The following is a 23,430-nucleotide window of genomic DNA, read 5'->3' on the forward strand; positions in this document are numbered from 1 at the left end:
TCCTCATACAGAAGCAGAGCCCAGCTGTGCCTCTCTGAATGTCCTGCAGTTACAACCTATCTTTTTCAGTGTGAATGGACCAGAAGCACAAACTTCCATCCTTTGTTGTCTTTCCTCAAGTTATTTTAGTGGTGCTAAAAGCAGTAACAGAAACATGCAACTTTCATCCAGTGGGCTTTCCACTTTGGAATGAGAGTAGAAGTATTACAGCATTGGAGTCACGAATAATTATAGCTGTTATGTATTATGAGCAATTTAACACCAAGATCAGCAATAGGCCTATTTCAAGAAGCAGACTATCAGAAGAGGGTGTAACAAAAGCCAGCCCCTTAAACCTTTAAAGGAGTTACCAACCATTAGTACAGCTTTCAATTACAGAATAATTATTTTCATAGAAATGTGACTTTATGTAACTATGATGTAATTTGAAACAAGGACTCAGCAGATTTTGACTGGAAAATTAAACAAATGTAGGAATAACATCTTAGGGCTTTATTTGAAAGGCACACTTCAGTAGCCCAAATGCTGTCAGCTCAATGTGCTAACAATGACACCTGCTATTAAAGCGAGTGAGGACCTGTTCCTGTTCAAAGCACACATAAGTCTTTGGCCAGTTAACAGGCCAAAATTCTGAACCAGAAACAGCTAAAACAGTTAGAATGCAGAACACCAACCATTTCAGGTTCACACTCTCAACTGCCAAAAATACAAGCTGTGGTTGCCAGTAGTTGCCAGTCCCTGAGCAACTACATAAACCTTTGTGCTGGCAAGGCAAAGGGAAAACCTGTTGCTACAGGCACAAGGGTGGTGGAAAGCACATCGAATGCTACTTGCCGCTTATCAATAACACTCAGGAAATATTATAGATGTTAATTAGCATTTCTTTTCAAATGTGCACAAGACAGCCTGCTGGACGCTGTAACTTGAGAAGCCAGATTTCCAAGCCACTAAGAGATAAACAAATGTAGTCACTACACACAATACAACATCTACACAAAAATATGGTACATTGTGATATGAATTAACTAATGACAACAAAGTGAAAAGTCCACCTCTTGGTCACTAGGCAAGAAACTTTTCTGAGCATATGGCAGCAGGACAGTAACAATGATAGTTATCACAGCAAGATGCCTGCTTTTGATTAGAAATTTGATGCCTGTACAAAAAATCCCAAAGCTAAACCAGCACTCTCCCCCCTCCCTTTCTGATATCACAAAAGTGAGCCAATGTGATACTGAACTTGGAAAAGAAAGGTTTCCCCACCAATAATGATACAGAAACACCAACCAGCTTTCAGGCTGCCTTTTAGAAGAGGATTCAGTTGTTGCCACCCTATCAAGGATCGACTTCACCCCATAATCCGGAAAAACCACACAGGAAAACACCTTGCACAGGGAACAGTAAACAGGTATCTAAAGAACTGGAATCAAGGCACGCTCGGAGATGGAGCTAACACGCTTTAATGAACTTGACCCCCGCGGCTGAAATCCAGGGCGCTCCCTGACACACGCCATCCCCCCTAGAGCTCCGATCCCCACCCCTCCAAGCAAGTCAGGACAGGGCCAGGCGGCGGCAACGCACCCCTACCGGCACCGCGCCCTTTCTGCCCCGCTTCCTCAGCCTGGGGCTGCTCCAGGGCTGCCCCCAGCACTGTCCCGGGGCCGGCGGGCGGACACACCGCCGGGCAGGCGGGCGGCCCGGGCCCTGGAGGGCTGCCTACCTTCACGGCTACTTCCGGGGCCGCATCGACGGGCAGGGCCGGGGGCGCGGCGGGCGGCGCCCGGAGGTGCAGCACGGCATCTCGGCTGGCGAGCACGGCGGCAGAGCACTGGGAGCCGCCCTCGGTCTCGGGCTCCGAGTCGGGGTCCGAGTCGGAGCCACCGTAGGAGGCGAGCGCGGCGATAGCCGCCGACATCTTGGCGCTGGGGATGACGGGACGAACAGGTCCTGGCAGCTCCGCGAGGCTCGAGGCGTCCCTTCCCCCGCAGAACGAACGGGGTGGAGCTACGTCCTAAAACAGAAAACCCACTCTAAAGGATAAATTTTGTTATGGGATATACAGGCATTTGATGGGAGAAGATCCCACTTGGCTGTTGATGGTGCTTAACCTTTCAGGACTCTACAGCAAGACTACAAGATCCAGCATGCAACGCGGCGCGGCGCTCGGAAGTTTCGAGCTCCGGCTCTCGCCTTCACTTTGCCTGGAGGCGGGGGAAAATATTCAACAGCCCGGGGAGAACTCCAGCTGCCCACTTCTTCCCCCGCACAAAGCGTCTTCGCCATCTTTTCGACAGAGAACAGCGAAGCGGGGAGCCCGGTCCCGCAGGACCCCTGGTTATCACCCCCGGGCTCCCACCGCTGCGGCCCCGTGCCGTGCCCGGAGGAGCTCCGCCTCCTCGCGCTGATTGGCCGCCGGCACACCCGGCTTCTGTTACGTCACAACGGCGGGACCCCGCCCCTCCCGCGCCGGGGAGAGGGAGCCCGGCGGGCTGGACTGTACCACCTGCCCGCCCGCGGGGTGGGGGGCGGCGGCGCATGGACCAGCCCGAGCATCGGGCGGTGGGGGGGGGCGGCCGGGTTCGGCCGCCGGGTAAACAGCGCTTCCCCCCCGCTCCCTCCCGCCCGGCTCGGCGCGCCGGGAGAGGCCCCGCCCCCCGCGCGCGCACACACGCGCACACACACAGAGACACGCGCGCGCTGCCCGGTGTCTATTGTGAAGCCGCCGGGGACGCTCCGCGCCCGCCGCCGCCCCCCGAAACACGGAGCCGCCGGCTGGGAATGGCCGGCGCCGCCTGAACTTCCAGCGCCCCGGCGGCCGCGGAGGGAGGGGCTGAGGCTGAGCAGCGTGAAGGTGCGCAGCGAGGGCAGGCGAGTAAGTACCCCCCGCCCCCCTACCTTCCTTCCCTCGCAGTCTCTGGGGCGGGCGGGAGGGACCGGCCCCGCTCCCAATCGCCGGCGGGGCTGCGGGACGCGCCTACCCCACAAAGGGACCGGCGCTCGCCAGGTGTTGGTTCCCTCCTCTTTGTCCGCGCCCGCCCGGGGGGCGACGGCGGGAGGGTGTGATGGAGGGAAGAGGGAAGCACGCCGCGGAGCCGCTTTCCTCCGTGTCCCCGCCGCCCCCGCGGGCAGGGGCATGAGGGGGGCGTGTTGCGAGGCGGTGGAGAGGCGGGGGCCGCACTTGTGCCGGAGCACGGCTCTTGCCTCTCCTTCTCCCGCTCCCGGCCGCCCCGTGTGCCCGCGGCCGGCGCGGCGGCGGGATCGGCCGGCGGGGAAGGTGCGGCGGAGCGGGGCCGGGGTCAGCGCTCGGACGGGGGGCGGCGGGGTGACGTCACCGCCGCCAGGTGCGGGGAGAGGCGCCCCCTCCCCGCCCGTCCCCTCCCGCCCGTGCCCCCCGCGGGGACCGGGACTGGCGAGGGCAGAGGTGCGGATGGGCGGCGGGACCGCCGGCCGGAGCGCAGGGGGATTCGGTCCGATTCCAGGGCAGAGCTGCCCGCTGGAACACTGCTACCATTGTTAGGAGGGCTTGGAGATCGCGGGGGATGGCCGGGAGCGGGGAGAAGCATGTAGGTTCCAACTTCTCCCAGCCCGCTGCCGAACGCCTTCCTGCGCCCCCGCGGACAGGAGAAATGGGAAGGACGGAGCGCCGGCCGAGGGCTGGCTGTACCGCCAGGTGTGTGCATTGCTCGCGCTTGCACCTGGAGCGGTACAGTGCCATGACCTCCCTTCGAGCTGCATGTGCTTTCAGAATTAAAGTGAGCACACAGTGACATCTAATTGTGACACAGTGGCATTTAATCCGATTAAATGCTCTACTTTGAATTTTCCACCCTTTTCAGTAGTCACGGATTGAAACATTTGTTTTCTTACCTTGAGAAGGTATCACTTGGTTTTATTTGTTTTTTTAAAAAAGGCTAGAATAAACGTAGAGGGCATATAGAAAGGGTTGATAGTGTGGAGTGGAGCAAGGTGATGCATTATGATCTGTTCTGTTAGACACAGATATGCTATGTCTTTGTATGCTAGAACAGGATTTTAGGTAAAAGTCCCACATATTTCACCACCAAAACCTTTTGTTTGCATCTCCAACCGCTGAGATTTGCTACATTGAACTAACATTTCATATGGTAATGAGCTGACTTTTTCATCTTAAATCTAAGGATGATGAATCCATAAGTAAGGAAAGCTATATGACAGCTTCACGTGAATCACTGCTTATTAATATCAAAAGGGGTTCTTCCACTGCAGTCAATTGGTTTATTGGCAGCAATTGTTAACTGATTCCATATGACTGCATTCCTTTTTCTCTTGGCATGCAGGTTTTAGGTATTGTCTGAAGTTAAAAGGTGTGCTTCCTGAAAAGTGAAAAATTTCAAGGTCTGGTTGTGCAACCAGTTTGTGATATTTTATCTGGAGAACTGTGTTGAAAATTATCAAAGTAGTTCTGCCTTCTTAACCTTGAATTTTAAGTGTTTGATTCACAAAGCTTTGGTAGCTGACATAGGTATGTTCAACTATGTTGTGTCCAAGCATCCAAGATCGCTTGCCAGTGAAATGTAATCATCTGGGATTCTAGATGCTTTTGTTGCAGAACCTACAAAAATCGTTTGCTGGTTTAAATTAGCTGTCTTTCTGGTACCAGCAGTAGTAGATAAGCAAATACATGAGAAGGCATTCAGGGCAATACTGTCTGAAGTTTCTCATTGCTTAAATAGTACCAAAGATTAATTTTCAGCAAGCAAGCCAATGTCACTTCTGGGTCTGAAAAACTGACTTGACTGTGCTTTGAAAGTGTGGATGGCTAATATACACCATGATCTAAAATTAGGTTTTGTGAAAAAGGCTGAGGAGTTGCTGCTGGTTGTTTGTGTTGAGCTAATATACTGGCGTATCTTGACTATCAACTGCTTATTTGTAATTTCAAGAAGGGGTTGATCGGTATAAAACAAACTGAAAGGATGATACAGCTTTTCTAAAAAGCTCTGCTCATTGATTACTGTGTGCTGCATGTTCTCTTTAAACTGAGTTCCACAAAATGTGTTATGTTATGCGTTGGATGCTGCTGGTTCCGAGGCAGACTGGAGCAGTGGGTGGAAGGTGGTTTGGGTTGCTTGGCTTTGCTTTCCATCCAGCTTTTTCACTGCTGCTTTTCCTTGCACTCACTTTGCTTCTCTTGCTTTAATTTTCCAAAGGAAAATAAAACTGTCTCCCTTTGTACAGCACTTTTACATGTCAAGAGGGCCTTTTAACACTTGCTTGTTGTTGCTCCTGGTATAAATACTATAGCAAGTATTACCATGTCTTTTCCCCTGGTGAAAGGAAAGAGGAAGAAGTATTTTAATGGAGTGGTTCCTTGAGCAATAGAAGCCAGGCTTTTACCTTTTGTCCTTCTTTTTTTTGGTGCGTGTGTGTTTGTTCAGGGTTTTTTTAAATCCTGAGAGTGGTTGTAAGCTCTAATGGAATTTTTTCTTAGAACAGTCTCATCCTTTTGTGGAGTCTAATGTCCAACAGGGTGTTAATGCATTCTGAATCTTTTTCCTTGGTCAGGACAATCACAGCATCTTGATTTCGTGAACGTAGCATTTTATAGGTATCTTTGAAAATTCTACACCTCTGACAGATTTGGTTGGAATTAGCCAGCCAGTTTCCAAGTGGAGGAACAGCCATCAAACACCTCCCCCCTACACTTCCTGTTTGAGACTGATTTGCTTTGCAGTTTGAGGTACAATATATTAAATTTTAGCATTTCACAAATTTTCCTCCACATCAATCTTTTTCTTCCCTATAGTTGATCACGAAATCTGTTTCCCTCTGCTTTTAATGTATTCTATCCTACTTTCTTTTCCCTTTACTTGCTCTTTCATAGTTCTTTTTTTGTTGCTTTCCATTATAGTCATGCTTTATCTCACACACTTGTGCTTTCAGCTGGTCTTTCTTCCCCACAGAAAATGATGCATATAATCCTGCTTATTCTAGTTTTTTCCTCTATGTTTTTTAGTACTCCTAAATTGCTATCAGCCCACTTCTCATCTCCCAAGATCTGTAAGTCTGCAGTTTAGGGGAAAGGGAGGAAAAAAAAAGCATGATACTTCTCAGCAGAGGATTGAACCAAAATATGAAGTTCTATTGTCTGTGGGAAATACAGCATTTGAAAGAAAATTAGGGTTTTTTTGTCTCTGTTCATATGCTTTTGGCTACTGAGAAAAGGTATCATGATGTAAGTCTTATCAGGTTACTCCTGCTGCATTTGGATTGGGCCCTTTTATAAGCACCTGCTTGTGTGTCTGATGCATCTCAGTGTTCTCTAATTTAGCTGCTTGGAGACTGAAGCACATTTTATAACTCGCGCTCTGCTGTTTCTGTTACCTTGGAGCCTCTGAGTGCTGCAAGGGTGATAATACCTCTTTTCTAGTTTTTGTTATTTTGGACTAGGTCCCGGATTCTGAAAGATACCAAGGCGCCAGATTGCAAAAAGAGTTCTCTGTTCCAGTACATCTGTGAATCAGTCTCTTTAAGATTTTTGGAAGGCATCTTGAGGTTGTCTGACACAGATTACATGCTATATATTTCATGTTTACAAGGTGTGGTTTCAAAGAAAGAGTGATATGGGATAAGACTGAAACAACTTATACTGTTGTACTTGTTTCAGATGACTTTGCAAACTAAATAATATTTGTTGCAGAGCCACCTCTTCCCTAGAGGATGGAAGCTGTGCAGCTTCTTTGAGCTACTCAGCTACATATGCAGTACTGTGAACTGCATCTTACACCACAAGCTGAATGAGTACTGTGTCAGAGAGGCAGCAAAACTAATTATAGACTTCCGGGAATACAAACTTAATTAGCATAATTACTAATTTATGTTGGTTTTTTAATTCTCTGAAAAATGTTTTTTTTGAATCAGTTAAAGGACAGAAAATGTCATCAGAAGTGTATACATTTCTGAAAATATGTGCCTGTATTTTTGGGGGAAGCTAGATTGACAGCTTGCTTGTCTGTTGCTGTAAGAAATTACCTTATACTTTCAAAGAACTACAGAATAACAAACAAATGTTAATTACATTTTAGCAAAATTCTTAACAAAGAGCAGAAATAATGGATAATTTTCAATGAGCTTATACCTTTTTGTTAGTTGAGTTTTCAGTTAGATACTATGGTTGAGATATGAATTTAGTCTTCTGACAGCTGATTGCATGCAGAAGTAAAAGATTATAAATACCCTAGCAGTATGACATTTAAAACTTATTAGAAAACAGAAATCTATTCTAAAGCCAGGTGTAAGTTTTTGGCATCTAATAAAAGACATTGAATTCTGTTGAAGAGTTTTTTTGTAGCTAAGGCATTTGTACTGTCTTTTCCCTTTTTTTCTGCTCTGTGGTAATCTGTATTAATTTTCTGCAAGTATTAATAGAGTGTCTGTTGTGTTGTCTATTTGTCTCTTTTCACAAATTTGAAGAACAAATTTAGTAGAAAATTGGTCAGTGGATTATAAGTTACTGAAGGAGAGTTTCTAACAAATACTCTGCAAGTGGTCTCAAAGTTTGCGTAGGGAACAGGCGTGAAAGTCGTTGGGTGCTCTTTATGAAAAAATATGCACGTGTAATTCTCATCCTTTACAATCACAACTGCCTGTAGATAGAAGTATGTGAAGACAGCAGACTGATGGTAGACTCAGTAGTACTAACTGAAATCACTGAAAACACAAGTAGTTGGTCCTGCTTCTGCACTGATAAATGTGCCATACTAATCTACATGGGGTTTTGATTGCAGTAGTAGCAGAGTGGATTAAATATGAATATAGTTCTACTTTGCATACACGTTTAAAAGGTGTAATTGAAGGTTCCTCACACCAGGCTATTAAATGAAAAAGCCATGATATGGGAGGTAGAATATTTTCATGGATCACAAAAATCTCTGAGAGGAATTAACAGAAATATTAACTTATAGGAGACTTAATTTTTTCTCTTAATTATTGTACAGGTGCTGTCCAATATCTTTTATTAGTCATCTGTAGAATTTGATTCATAAAGTAGAATTATTTACTGAGGATTTAAAACAATTTAATCAAATTCACAAATATTGGAATGGTCACCTGAGAAGTCTAAGCAAGCTTTGTAAAAGGACAGCAGGATGACAGGTAAAACTGTCTGTTGGTATAGGCAAACCAGTGTGTTTTGGAAGCAGAAAATAAGTTTCCATTTATATATCTGAAGAGCCTCTAAATTAACTGTATTAATATAACAAAAAATTTGAGCATTATTACGGTTTGATAAGGTACTGTTATCCAAATTATAGCTGTAATCAGAAGTGGGCAAAAAAACAGAGACGAAATTGCCATTGTATACAAATTCATTAATTCTTATCCGCTATTCAAAGGGCATTATTAACTGTCAATTAGTTTAAAAGAGATAAATCACACTATTGTAAAGAGTTCGATATGATGGATATGCCAGAGTTTGTCAAGGGAATGAAAAGATTGGAATTATTTACCCAAGGAAATGAAAGAAAGTGAGAAGAGGGCTCTAAAATACATGTGAATTTAAGGTCTCCAATAGCAGGTGTAAAAGCAAAACCCACTTCAGTTTTTTTTAAAGCAATTCAGTTAAATTGCTTTAAAAAGCAATTTTTTTTGAAAGCATACGTTTTTTGCGAGGAGGGAATTGAGACTTTTCCCCTGTGTCTGCTAAATGTACCTGTATTTCTCTCGATATATGTATGTATCTGTATGTCTGTCATTCACTGTTAGACTGTTTCTCTTGAACACACAGAACCAACTTAAACTCCTTGCTTTGCTTGCTTGAAACCAATAATTTGAACTTTGTTCTTTCTCATCAGAGGTAACTGCTCAAATAAATTAATATTCATTGCTGTGAGGCATTTGCAGTTTTCTATAGCTGAAATAAATGTTGTAATTTCTGGGTTTGGGAGTAATTTTCTGGCTGTTTGACGTAATGAACTATTTTACAAAAAATGAAGCAGTCCGAAACAGAGGGACAATGAGTAAAACTCCTGCATCAATACATTGAGTATAGAAATGGCTTGTAGCATGGGGATGGGAAGTTTGAAAAATCATGAATGAAAATTGATATGTGAAGTGAAGCTGTCTTATACCAGTCCAGCAAGTTTATGAGCACCCTTTTTGGGTGGGGTGTCTTCTTTCAGAGTAGTTCTTTTGTATGGTATCTGCACTGCAAAGTAGATGCCTAGGTTATGGAAAACTGAAAGAGTGATTGACACTAAGAAACTTCACTGGTCATATTTATGCTAAATACTATATTGAAGTGGCTTGTCCAGCAGCTCCCACTTGCCTGTTCTGATGTAATGGCTACAGACTAGCCAAAATTAGAGTTGTTAGGTATATTTCTCCAACATGACGCTGTTTGTGGTTTGAGAATTTTTTACCCTTCAGGCATGTTCAGGTTCACATAGATTGTCTGACAGATGAGCTGTACCAGATAAGTGGTTTTCTACAAAAATTTCTCATTATCATAGAACTGCACCCTCCATAGTGATTTTGGAACAGGCCTTCAAGTAATTAAAAAAAATTGGGAAAATCACAAGTCATTTATAAGTTGATAATATGTGGGAACTTCAGTAGTTCAACCAGCACTTGTAAAAGTAGCATGCAGAGTCAGCTTTTCAGTAAAAAAAGGAAATGCTTAACTTGTTAAGTCTTGTTCAGCCACTAGCCACTGAACGTCTGTGCAGAAATGCTTAGAAAGGTCTTTTAACTCTCAACAGCCTTTTGTTGATATTAAAGGAGAAGGCTGTGATTGAAAAACTTCCCCAGCTGTTTCCATGTGCAGTTGTGAAACTTAGCAAGCTTGAGAACACAAGTGAAGATACAGGTTGAGTTTGTCATAGGTCTCTTCATTTGGAAGCCTCTCTTCAGGAACAATGGCCTTACAAAAATTGTCTAATTTGTGGGGAAGGAACTTTGACTTCTCTGCCACCCAGCTACCTGGTACGGCAAATGTTGGTCTCTGCTGGTGATACAGGACAGTGGTATTTGTTTCATCTTAATACTCTGAGCAAACTGCTCTGGCTGATCCTGTTTTGTGCAGCCTCAAATGTCCTATGATTAGATGATCTTCACTGCAGAAAGAAACATTATCTTGCAGTTAATTCAGGACAAGTGATAGGTGGCTTAGACTGCTGTAGAGATGGTAATGAAAGTTCAGTTTGATCTGAATTTTTCCTTGTGAAAACCCATCAAACCCTATACAACATATATATGTTGTTGCAGGGCCTGCCCTGTAGCTGAGAAATGGAATTTCATGGCAGGATACATACAGGTATCAGTCATAGGCAGAGTGAACTGAGGTTACTCCACAGCCTTGAAGATTCAAGACTTGTGCCAGGGAAGCTTCTGGTGTGGCACCCACTGGAAGCGGTGCTGTCTGCATCCCCAGGCAAGACAAAGGGATGCATTCTGTGGCTCTGGCTAGCATAAGTAGTCTGCTAAAAAAAAAAAAAAATATCCCTGAGTTAAAAAGAAGTTAACAGTTTTTGTTTCCCACAGAAATGAACTTCAAGCAAATCTGCCTTCAGCAAGTTCCGTGCTACAGGGAGAGATTCTGTACAATTCAGTCCAAAAAGAATATATTGTCTACCAGATATGATGTTTCCAGTAATGGAAGTCAGATATAAGCAATTATCTGTGTCTAGCTGATTTAGCTAGACTTTTATCCATTCTACTTATAACTATCAAATTTTATTTCTTTGTCTAGAAAATAGAAGTTTTATTAGCAAGGAGAAAGATTTTTGTTTATACTATCGCTCTAAAAGAGGTCCAGTTCTTATGGGAGGAGAATTGGACCTCTCTTCCATATCTGTCACTACTCAACTGGTCAACTCAGTTTTTTATTCTGGGGTAACAAGTGAAGTACATATCTAAGTTCTGGACAGGTTTGTATTCCTCCTATATGGTCATCTGTCCTATTTGCAGGAAAGTTCAGGGTGGTGCTTCATGGCTCAAATGTTTTCAAGTACTGGCAGTAGTCATTAAAAAATTAATAGAGATATTGCATTGAAAGGGAAAAGAAACCAACTGGGGGAGATGGGATTAATTCTTACGCTTTATAATATTTCATAGATTTTTAAAGTACTGCCATATTTATAGGCTGTCTTCTAGTAAGCTATAGTTTCTCCATAAGTGTACTATCTGTTTATTCATTAGAAATCTGATCAGTGTTGCAAAAGGTTCAAAACCTGTGGACCATTCCTTTGAGTGTCTGGTGATTTGGTTAATACAGCATAGCATGTAATACTTGGAATGACCTTCTCATGGTGGATTGCTGTGGCCCAATGATGGGACATCTTAATAAATGTATGTAAATTTGTGACCTAAAATTTTTATTAATTCTGAACTTCCATCTGCTTCTGACACCATGCTTTCTGCCTAGATATTAGAGAGTTTCCATGGGAAGTAGCTGCTTAATGATTAGTATTGGCCAAAAGTAATACTTGGTAAGAAGTTTCTTGTAGAATAACTTACTGGTAGAGCAAAATCTTTACTTTTAATACTTTGATACTTTCAATCGCTTGTCGTGTTGCCCCTTAACAGCCATAAAACAGCCCCTTAACTTTATCTTTCATTGTTTCTGGGAATACATTGAAAAGCAAAGCCATTTGTATATAGAAACAATCTAAATGGGTCATCTTCTATATCTGAGCATTTTCAGAAATGTAAGTGCTTTTCAGTAGCTCAGTGCTTATATATGGAGCACTGGCTACCAAGGCTGATTTTTGAGTCTGAATGTGGTAAGGAATCCTAAAACATAGGCTGATTATAGATATTCTAGTCCATCCTTGATTATAAGGAGCCTCTTGACTAAAAGTAATTTTTTTTACTTGAAACTGAATGTTTCAAGAGTCTTTTTAGGAAAAAAAATGATTAATTAAGCAAAGAGATAAAGGTTTTAAAATAGAGACAGTTGGAAAAAAAGTTTTAAGAGCTGTATAACGCAGTCATAAAACATGTTGGATGTTGAGGTACTGTTCTGGTTTTTGGTCAGTTTTCATTTTGATGTTTGCTAGAGAGAGCTAAGAATTTTGCTTGATGGTAACTTTCTAGAAGGCTGAGGGACTTCTAAGGACAGATTCTTCTCTACCTGTTTTATATCTCCTTTTCCAGGAATTCATGAAATCATGTAGCAATACTTTCAAACATGCACTATGACTCTTTACCTTAAATTTCCCACCTTCCTCAAAACTCTGACTTCCAATATGAAGCTTTTAATGTTTGGGCTTTTTTTTCCTTGCAGCTTGCATGCCATTTTTGCAAGTTAGCAGTTTATCTTATTTTTCAAGATATTATGTCCATTTAGATCCCAAGACACATCTGTTAGCTTTATTTTTAGAGTGCTCAGCTACCTCTTAGCTGGAATTGCAGACAAAAAGATAGATGGTTGTGATTTCATGTTGAAAGCAGAGCAACCATTTGGACACCGTTGTTGATAGGATTGTAGAGAAGCCTGATTCACCTGTACTTGGGAACAGTACTTTGATTCAAAAGAAACACTTCAGAAAAATAGATGTTTTGTGTGACTTTTGAAATGTTGAAATTTCTGGAGCCTTGTGGAAGGAGAATATGTATTACGTGCACAGAGTTACAGCTCTTCAAAAAAATTAAGACATTTTGAAATGCTTAAAACACAGTGAAACACTTGCATATAATTATAATAATAATATTGTTGAGATTGGCGTGGAATTTTTTTCTGAACTTTCTTAATGAAAATTTGTGTCTGGTACATGGTAGTCCCACTGTAGTGCATGTATGAATACTGCCTAGAATTATGGAAGCCTTGGAGATAAGATTTAATAAGTGACGTGCAGATCTATTAAAAATATAAGATCTGGAGGATGTATTGTGTGTCCTAACTGCTGAGTCATACACAAATGTTTGATCTTTTTCTGCTCTTTTGAATCCTGAATTGTTTTGTGCTTACTAGAACAATGGCAAAGGGAAGGTGAATAATATTCCAAGTTGTGTTTGTCTATTATGTATTTTTAATATATGTGTTGTCCCCCACAGGAGATAGGATGTATGCTTTTGAACTCCCAGAAGACCAAGGAAGATGCTTCTGCTTTGTAGGGAACAGACCTAATATCAAAGATGGGTACCCTGTCTCCTGGCCATATTTTGTAAGAGAAAATAAGGACAGCTGCTTCATTTTTTGAAGGAAAGAATGTAAGCAGCTGAGTTGATATCCAGTGGATAAAGAAAGAAGGTTGCCTGTAAATTTAAATCTGACAGAGGAAAACTAAAGAAGGGATGAAATATAAAGTTTACCTGTCTGTACTGTCATTCGTAGATTTTAGATTCATATCGCACTGTATGCTGGTAGTCTGGAAGAGGTTAAAAGAGGTTTCTTCTCTGAAAGACAGTCCATACTGTCATGGGCCGTATGTCATGGGGTCTGAGGCAGTGCTGCCTCGTTTCCAGATGTGAACAGATAGCTGGCTTCATCCTGCCTATGTAGGTGTACTGTAAGTGTTGTATTAGATCTAGGCTTTAACATTGTGGTCAGATTTGACTGAGCAGTATGTAATGAAAAGTTGCTTGACACAACATGTATATAAAAGCAAGATGGGGTGGAGTTTTTTTGTTTGTTTTTGTGCTTTTGTTGTTGGGGTTTTCTGTAAAAATGAAGTTGTCTGTGCAGGAATGAAAAAATAAATCTTTTATGTAAAAGTTGATACACTTAGATCTGTGGGAATGGAGTCAGTGTCTTTTAGTGTATTTATTAGAAAAAACTAAGTATGCCTCAAACTAATCACTACTGCTGATTTGATTTTTTTAATACTTTTTCTCCTCCTGATATTTCAATATGGAGTGAAATGGTTTGGTGCACTTTGGGTAATTTAAATGTTTTTAATAACATATTAGTAATCTTGAATGCTGTTCGGGGGCAGACAATAATTAAGCTGACCAGTAACTATCATACCATGGCCTGGTAGGGAAATGAGAATTGACAGACTGTGGAACCATGTTTCATTGTGATTTCAAACTTCTCTTCTTCACCCAAATTCTGGTCTCAGCAGGATCATGCTCTTCCCTGTATGTATTAAGTTTAATGTCCCAGTATTTTCCTCTCACTCTTCTAAATACAACACCTCCGTAAGTGCTGATTTCCCGTCAGCTTTTTTTATTGCAATGGAGCATGAATTTATGAAGGTGATTTATTCCTACAGGCAGCAGAGAGACTTTGAGCAAAAAATTGAGCACTTATCAGTGTTGTTCCCCCATTTTCAGTGTCAGATATGCTTAAGCATCTCTTCCTGAATCTGGTGGTGTGCTGCAGACTTTGACTGCTGTGATGCAGCTAGTAAAGAGCATATATTGAAATTTTTCTAGAACAAGTAGTTATCAAACCTTTTTCTTTGGAGCTGCTGAGCATTGTTTACTGCAGTTTGAGAAACACTGCCTTGGTTTGACTATCCCTGCTCAGTTGTGCCTCTTCGTATACCCACAAAACAGAGCTGAGAATGAGGAATGCAGAGAGGCAGTAGGTTCACTGTCTTTCAGTGGAGAGAGGAAGGTACCCAAACCTGCTACTTTGCTAAAGGGCAGTGATGACCTTCCCTTAGAGAATGCCATCTAATGCCTTTCTTCTCACTGAGGTGAGAAGAAAGGCATTAGATGGCATACTCTTTCTTCTCACCTAATCCATGGTCTGTCACACCTACCTAAAATGGCCCCCTTATCTGTAAGGGGACATTGTGTTTCAATGCAACATTAAAAGCCCCTCAGATTGACAGCTGCTGTCATGGAGAAAGAGGTCTCTGCAGATGTTGTGTGACTGCTGCTTTTTAGTAGCTGAAGAGGCTTGGGTCACTTTAATAGTTTGTTGTGGCATGTATATAATGGATATTTCATGGAATTCATAAGTTGCTCTTTGTCAGAACATTTTGATCTTAAGGTATTAGAAACTAATTGAAGTGAACATTTCCCTTCAGCCCTTGCTGACCTCTACAATCCACGTTACTGCTTGAAATAGTAGTTGCATTCACTCAGCCATTAAACAACTTCTAGAGCTGTACTCTGATCTCAAGAGTGTAGTTCTCTTAATGTTCTTTTTAAGTTGGCCATAAAAGAAAGGCAACAGCTACTGTCAGAAGTATTAAGCAGTAGAGTGCAATATGAACAGGCTAGTTTAACTCACTCCTAAATATAATTCTTCTAAAAATAACTGTACTCCAAACAATAAAAATTGACATAAGTTGACAGCATGTTTTAGCAGACATTGACAAAATGTTGACTTCTAATTTTTGAGCTTTTAGATAAAAAAATGTAAACAAAAAAATAAAGGAAAAATAATAGTAATTTTTTTTTTTTTTTTACAAAATTAAACTCTTCTCATTGTCCTTGTCTGGTTTTTTTTTTTTTTTTGGTTTGGTTTGTTTTTGTTTTTGTTTTGTCAGGTGAACACTATAAGAAGCATTTCATTAGTCTTCTGATTCCCCCCTCCCCACCTCATCTCACCATTGTTTTCTTTTTTCTACAAAATGGTGATGCTTGCTGAGGCTCTAGTTTGAGCAAGAGAAAAGATCCTCAGTTGTGGAGTAAATTACTGTTCATAGTTCTTACCTTTTGTTTCTTGCTAAGCTAGGCAGTAAATAAAATGCTTTGTTCTCTTTTTGTGGTAGAGGTAAGTGTTGCCTGCATGATAAAGTAGAATGATGACACACAGGACTTGCTTTAGTGTGTAGATACCATACACAGGGCTAGGCAAGTAAATGTATTGCCAACTTACAGCTGGTGTCAGGCTGTACTTGCTTAAATTGGTGGGTCACTTCAATGGATGTGGTAGGCTTAATCATTTTAACAGCCTAAGTAATGAGTTGTAAATTGTAGTTACTGCTTGAATTTTTTTTCTAATTGCTCTAAATAGTAATAAAGAATTTCTTTCCATTGTTGTTCTAGTTGTGACGCTTATCACTCTTACAAATATTTTAAAGGTTGGACTGCTAAAATGATATAAAATGAAATTAAGTACTGTGCTAAATTTTGTAAGTTCATCGTTATTTATCTAAGCAAAAAGCAGCGTTTAATAAGAGTAGAATTTTAAACTGAAAGCTAGAAATTTGTATCAAGATAAAGAAGATAGGAAAAGACTAATGCGTGACCAATAAATTCTAGAATGTAAAGACTACAAACATTTTGGTTTATTTGCAATAACTAGTGTAACTAGTATAATTTAAAGGGTTACTGATAAGGCACATGGTGTGGTTCTTGGGGCTGCCCTTCCAACTCAAAATATTCTCTATCTATGATTCAGTGATATGAAGAGGGTAAAATTTGTTGTCAGAATTTTTAAATCTTATGTCATATCGTTTTTTGTTTTTTTTTTTTTTTTTGTAGTTATTAACAAGGCTGATACATATGGGGATTTTTTTTGAGGAGTGTTTTTATATCGTAATAGGTAAAGCTTGCTCAGCAAAGAAATTTTTAGCTAATTTAATTAATTTGTTTATACCTAGGGCACGAAAGAATATCATTCTAACCAAAACTTTGTTGTTACTGTTTAAAAGATTTGTTTATGCTTTCATTGTAGACAGAACTGTATTTGGAGACAACAAAATAAAACTATATTCCTGAATGATTTTTTTTTTAATTGGAAGAGTTTTATTAAAATAAAGATGTACAAGGTCAGACCAGTCATCTTCAGTGATAGATGATTTGTGTGCAAAATCCTAAAGGATTGCTGTGTGACCATTCACAACTATAATAAATATAAATGTCATGTAACATCTCGTAGCATTTATAATTGTTTTAATGAAAGCCAAACAGAACTTTTAGAGCTTTTCTGCTCTCTTTAATGTCTGGTCAGCAGTGTTATTAAGGAAGAAGACTATTTGGTTTCATCTTATTATTGTTTCAAGACTGGAAGAAACCAATAACTACAAATGAGGTTTAAGAGGTGAAAAATAGGATTTGGAAAAGTATAGGAAATTACTAACAAGAACAGTGAGCAGCCTCGGGATCATGTTGGCAGTTATGTTCTGGAAAAGATTTGCTCTGGCTCCCAACTGAGTCTTAAAAACTCTGCCACCAAATTAAAGGAAGCCTCGAGTGTTGTTGTCTGCAATAATAGTCTCATTTCTTGGTATTACTAAATCATCATTATAACACAATTTATGTGGACATCTCAGGAAACCATTTTTTAAAGTATTATGCCTTTTGTAATGAGCCAGATTTAGCAAAATAAAATACAGACTTGAAATCTGCTAAGATGGTGTGCAAAATAACCTATTTACTTCATTTGTTCTTCTATGTCAGTTCCTATGTTCAAGTGAAATCCTGACTCTTTTGATAACTTTCTGCTTTTTGCATAGAATAAATAATTTTCCTGAAAAAGGAAGCCTTATATTTGTCTGCTTCTCAATGAGTTTGTCATTTTCTAGTAACTACCAGTGGGAAAAAACCAAAGTGGAAAGTCAGAATCTAAACCTTGTCATATTCCCTTTCTTTCCTTTTACAGACTGTGCATAGAGAAATTTTGCCACAAGAAGAAAAAGTTTAGTTTAAGGGCTTCTGTGTTAATGTAAATACTTAGATGGGCTTTGGGTGGGGATGAGCTGGGCAGATTTCAAACTTCTTTTCCCAAGCTTAGTCTTTGGCAAGTAACCAGATGAGTACTATGAAGAAAAAACCAAACCGCTAAATAAGAGGTGAGTGGAAACTTGTAGCTAAAAATTTCCTCTCTCTTTCTCCTACAAGGCTGAAACAAGAACACAGACTAGTCAGTCATAATTTGAATCCACTAATTTCACATTTTGTTTTGTTTTGAGAGTGTATTCTATCTACTTAGTTTCTATCCCTCCTTGGATGAAAGCTAAACCTGACAAATGTTCTGCAACAAACCCCTGTTTCTGTCAGTCTGCCATGTGTGAAAAAGAGATTTTTTTTTTTGGTTCCCTTCAGCATGGGATGGGAATTATGATGTCCATAGCTGTCTGTGATCACATCCTCGTGTGATGAAGTTGCAAGACATATGGATGAGTGCAATCAATATCTGACATTATCTGTGAAGGCACTGAAGTTTAATCAAGTTTAAATTGGTGAAGCAGTGCAGCAAGAAACTGTAGGGAGGAGTCAGATGAAATACAAAAAAAAAAACCAAGCATTAGTGAATTTTTTCAAATGCCTGCTGAATTTGAAGGGCAATGGAGTCCTCTGTGTGATTTCTCCCCTAGGAAAATTAAGTTTTAAAACTGACAATTTTTCTCTTAAATTATTTAAAGCCCCCCACCCTTTGAAGCTGGTAGTAAAATTCTCAAGGTTACTTTAATGATGTACTAAATGGTGATAGCTTTATATATTTATATATATATATAGACTGTTTGCACTGTGAAGGAAGTTGAAAGAGTGGAGAGGGATTGAAGGATAGAAGATATGCTATAAGGAGGAAATGAATCTGGGAGCTGGAAAAGGGGGAAAGGAAGATAAATGTGGTGTGTTGATAAACAATTTAGGAAAAAAGGAGAGGTGAAGGAGCTTTGGAAGAGAGCTCAAGCATGCAGGTATGTACATTTGAGAAGAAAAAGAGAATAGCAGTTAGGGAAAGGAAAATGTCTGTCTTTATGAGAAACAAAATCCTGTATACAACTATATATAATCAGTAGAAAATATGATTGAAAACAAAGTGGAAGGAGAAAAGCAAGCAGAGAAAGGTAACAAAAATACTAAGGATGCAGAGCATCAAAATGCAGATCCTTCCTAAATCACGGTCTTACTTAGGAAAATAAAACCACCTGAATTCACAATCTTCCAAAAATGTAAGAGAAGAGAGTTATGGGATTCAAAACTAGATTAAACTGCAACTTGAGGCCTGAAACCCTATGCAGAACTGAAATACCTGTAGGTATTAGTAGAGCTTATTTATAAACAATATTTGTTTTATTTGAAGACCTTCTAGACAGTCAGTCTAATATCTTGTTAGCCATTGTCATTCATCCTATAGTCTTAAAATATCTGTTAGGTTTTCATCTTACTTCCTGACAGGTGCTTTTTTCCTTAAAGACAGCAACACAAGGTTTTGCAGAGCCAGTTATTTAAGTGGGGTATGAGGCTTCAGTGCCTTATGTTAACAATCTACACAAAGCTTCAGCAGTATCTGGTTTTAAGAACATTATGCAGTCTGAAACTTTATGACTAACTTAGGCATATATGTTGTATAAAATGCTTGTACGGTGGACACTGAACTTGAGGCAGAAAACCTGTCTCTGTTTCGCTTCTATGTCTGTATTTTGAAAAAATTATGGGTATTATGTGTATATATTGTAATTTTAATCTATAATATAGATAGACAGTTTTTTTTATTTTGATATCTATAAGGCTTATTGATTTTCAGAAATTTGCTTGTTAGAATGGAGATGGTCAAGAAATTCTTGAGGTACTGATTTAATTAAGCATTCCCTGCTGATTGTTCTTGCATTCAAGGCACCCTGCAGTTGTGTGGTCTTGGTCTTAGAGTAAGCAGGATTGGGTACTCATCCAAGGTCTTTTTGTTTTTGTGGAGTTTTTTTTTTGTTCTGGATTATACTTTGCTTGGATTAATACTCTCTTCAGAAAATTTTACCTGCATGCTTAAAGTTGAAACAGGGGTAGAAACTTTAGGATTTCTATCTGTACTGCTTAAAAAGTGGTTATTAAATTATTACCAAAGTATTCATTGCAGATTTATGCAAAACTTTTCCAAGAATTCTTGTTAAGTCTATTTCTGCACTGGTGAAATCAAGGAGGCTTTGTAATTTATTTCAATATAATCAGGCTCTTTATAAAAAGAAGCAGGGAAAGCTGAGTGGCTGCAGGGAATTCCTGAAGTTTCTCTTTAAAGACAGAAGCTGTCTTTTTCATTCTCATCACAGTATGCTTAATTTTAAACTAGCAAAGTAAGAAAATAAGGGATCTGTGTAGATTTGGAACTGGACTTTACAGTTGGGCTTTTGTCAGAAATAATGGTGATGAGTATTCTACACAAAACATTCCTTTTAAAATCTCAGCCGTGACTGGTCCTTGTTCTTAAACTAGGACTGTTTTCCAGAAGAAAATAATTCTTGTAAATAAGTTTTTTCAAACTGGAGACACCCTATTCTGTGAATACTTTCAATTAACTTCTTAATTGTAAATGTGACATTATTGATGGGGAAAGTATTAATGAACTTGGGGATGAGGGATTTTGAAATAAAATAGGCAATAACAGTGATAGTTCAAATGAAATAAGATTTTATGCTGTCAGTTCTGTAAGATGGTAGAAAGAGATTATTCTAAAATCCAATAAGCAGTTTGCATGCATAAGTTAGTTATCAGTAATCTGATGCCATGTCAGACAGTTATCTGTAATTGTTTATTTTTCCAGAAGAAATAAATGCATAGTTTAAAATAAAACATTAAAGTAGTGCTAGGGAGGGGAGGGAGGGCAGGGAGTTTATTTTGCATTACATTCTTCTCAGAAAGTTATCTTTTAGTACATCATTAGGACTCATTTAATTCAGACCATTTCTTCATATGTTATATGCCTCAGCTGATGGGACTCATTTTATTTTAGTAGTAATTCCAGTCTTCCTTCCTGTTTTATTTTGTATTGAAACAGCTGTAAGGAGGAGATAGTCCTACTATTCTAAGATAATTACCATAACACTAGGAAAACTTGGTTAATTTTTCCATACGTGTGTTCCTGATTCTTTTAATCCCTTAGCAGTTCTCAGCCCTTTACCATCCAGGAGGGCCCTGTCTTATTTCCTAGTAGTCTTTTTGAAGCTTTTGGAAGTTTTTGGAACCCCAAAACCAGTATTCTTGGCTTTCCCTACCAGTACTGAGTTAGAGGCAGAATGGTAACTTTTCTTTTGTTTGTTCTTGTTTCTGGCTTATTATTTTTCTTCTTAATACAGCCCAGTATGCCATTTGCCTTATTTGTGATGAAAAGGCTTTGTTGGCTTGTCTTCAGCTGGGGATCTGGGTCTGTTGCAACCCTCAGGTTCTTCTCAGCAGGGCTGCCACTTGTCCTGCCAGCTGTCAGCCCTATCTCTTTGTACTTACACTGTTTCAGCTGACTCATTCCTCAAGTAGCTCCATGTCATTCCTTCCACTATCATATGGTGAGTTTGGGTATGAGATTTTGTTTGGGTTTTGCTTGTTTAGAGTTTTGTGGGGGTTTTTTCCATGCCAAACAGAATCAGAACTATATGTCCACCACTTCTTACAATCTGTGATAATTTAAAGATGATTCAGGAATCAAGGACTTGGAAACATGAAAGAAAAATGGTCCTGAACATCTTGAAGGCAAAGTCCCCAAAGGGCTTCCTTAGATTAGAAAGCTAAATTTCCAAACTTGTAAATTACCAAAAAAAGAAATATGTCTCTCTTAATTTTAATCTTTGGAATGATGAGAAGTTATTTCTACTGAGCAGTTGTATAATGCCAAAAATTCTGGAATTTCTTAGTAGTAGTCCCAGCAGTGGTTATACAATCACTTTAACTCAGTGTTATTCTCTGTTGGCCTTTGAGGATGTCATCCCAGTAAAGGCTGTCCATCCATTTACTATGTGTTTAATCTTTTCTATAGACAAATAAATACTTCCTTTTTGGGGATGTGAATACCAGCAGCTTTCAGATGAGGAAAAATGAACAGATACATCAAAAATGACATTGCAGTCGCATGGTGAATATTTGCAATAAAGCCTGCTTTATACCCATGTATTTAAAATATATTTGTCATCATAATTTGTTTTGATTAATATAGTTAAAATTGGGATTATTTTACATAAATAATGAGATCAAGCTCTTATGAGGTAAACCTCTTATCATCTTAAGTATTTCTTTTGAAGATACAATTTGAACAGGGAGTGGAGGAATGAGGTCTGATAGATCTGTGTGTGAAGAAATTAATTTTGTTAATCTCTTGTTCATGGAAATTTTAAAAGACATTTTCTGACAACCTAATCTAGTATTTTTTCCTTAATATTGCAGCTGAAATTAAAGTCATCCATCATAATGATGTAGATAAATAAAGAAAATATTCCTCACAAAGGTGTTACTACAGGCTAATGTTCATCTGGTAATGACATAGATAATAAAGAATAATTTGAATAATGTGTACACGGAAAGTTACTGTGACTGAGATAAAGAATGCAGGAGCATTTTGGTCTCAAAAACAGACACTAAGATGTTACAAATAAAACTGTCCTGTGATTCTGATGGTTTTGTTACTGTTTTACCAACTAATACTGCAAGATAAGGACCAAAAGTACTTATATTTGGTATGACAAACACTGGTAGTAGCAAAGCAAGCCTCCTGCCCACACACCAAATGCTGTTGCCTGCTTTCAATTCACATTTAACATAGTCACTTTAAGGATGTGAAAGGAAGCTGGGTGATCCTTTCCTTCTCTAAACTCAAAGGTTATTTTCCATCTTTAACAGTACTTTATTTTGTGTTTTAAATGGAAGGTGCATAGATATGACTGGTCTCTTCTGAGAAACTTTCTCATCCTTATGAAGTTCAACAGGGCCAAGTGCAAAGTCTTGCACCTGGGTTGGGGCAATGCCAATCCATAGAGGCTGGACAGTAATTAAATTGAGAGCAGCCCTGAGGAGAAGGACTTGGGGTGCTGATGGATGAGAAGCTCAGTGTGACCCAGCAATGTGTGTTCAGGGCCCAGAGAGCCAGCTCTGTCCTGGGCTGCATCCAAAGCAGTTTGGCCAGTAAAGAGAGGTGGTTCTGCCATTCTGCTCTGCTCTCCTGAGACCTGTGTGGAGCACTGCATCCAGCTCTGTATTTGCCCTAACATAGGAAGGACATGGACTTGTTGGAGCAAGTCCAGAGGAGGCCATGAAGGTGATCAGAGGAGACTGGAACACCTCTCCTATGGAGACAGGCTGAGAGAGCTGGGGTTGTTCAGTCTGGAGAAAAAAAGGTATCAGAGGGGCCTTACAGCACCTTCCAGTATCTAAAGGGGGCTGCAAGAGAGCTGGAGAAGGACTTTTCACAAGGGCATGTGGTGAGAGAACCAGGGGGAATAGCTTCAAACTGAAAGAGGGTGGGTTTAGATTAGATATTAGGAAGAAATTCTTCACTGTGAAGGTGGTGAGGCACTGATACAGGTTTTTTTGGTGTGTAAGGTGTGTATGCCCCATCCTTGGGAGTTTTTAAAGCCAAGTTGGATGGGGCTTTGAGCAGTCTGGTCTAGTGGGAAGTCTTCCTTTCCCTAAAAAGGCAGACCTCTTTGGGGGTATCTTCCAAACCATTCTGTGATTATATGAATTTATGGTGCACATAAATTGTAAAACAAAGGTCTGTTGTGATTTCACTGTACTTTTCCTGGAACTCCACATTACATTTTTTTCTCCGTGTGCTAATCAAAAGACTGGTGTTGTACTTCAGGTTTCTGAACACGGGGTAGTTTTGAAGGGTGCTAAATTTGGTTT

At 40.0% G+C, this 23,430-nt stretch overlaps 2 protein-coding genes across 2 annotated transcripts in view; one reads left to right on the forward strand and one right to left on the reverse strand.

The window, feature by feature from the left end:
• Positions 1-1,951, reverse strand: part of CDC40 (cell division cycle 40) — a 36,741-nt gene extending 34,790 nt beyond the window's left edge. Inside the window, exon 1 of the mRNA XM_050972724.1 lies at positions 1,721-1,951. Within this exon, the coding sequence (XP_050828681.1) occupies positions 1,721-1,915 (195 nt within the window). The 5' untranslated portion in view covers positions 1,916-1,951. The remainder of the gene's footprint in view (positions 1-1,720) is intronic.
• An 805-nt stretch (positions 1,952-2,756) lies between these two features.
• WASF1 (WASP family member 1) overlaps positions 2,757-23,430 on the forward strand; it is an 86,455-nt gene continuing 65,781 nt past the window's right edge. The window contains exon 1 of the mRNA XM_009093037.4: positions 2,757-2,872. The gene's annotated coding sequence lies outside the window, so the exon portion shown is untranslated. The remainder of the gene's footprint in view (positions 2,873-23,430) is intronic.

This window comes from Serinus canaria, chromosome 3 (assembly GCF_022539315.1).
Source record: "Serinus canaria isolate serCan28SL12 chromosome 3, serCan2020, whole genome shotgun sequence".
Lineage (NCBI taxonomy): Eukaryota > Metazoa > Chordata > Aves > Passeriformes > Fringillidae > Serinus > Serinus canaria.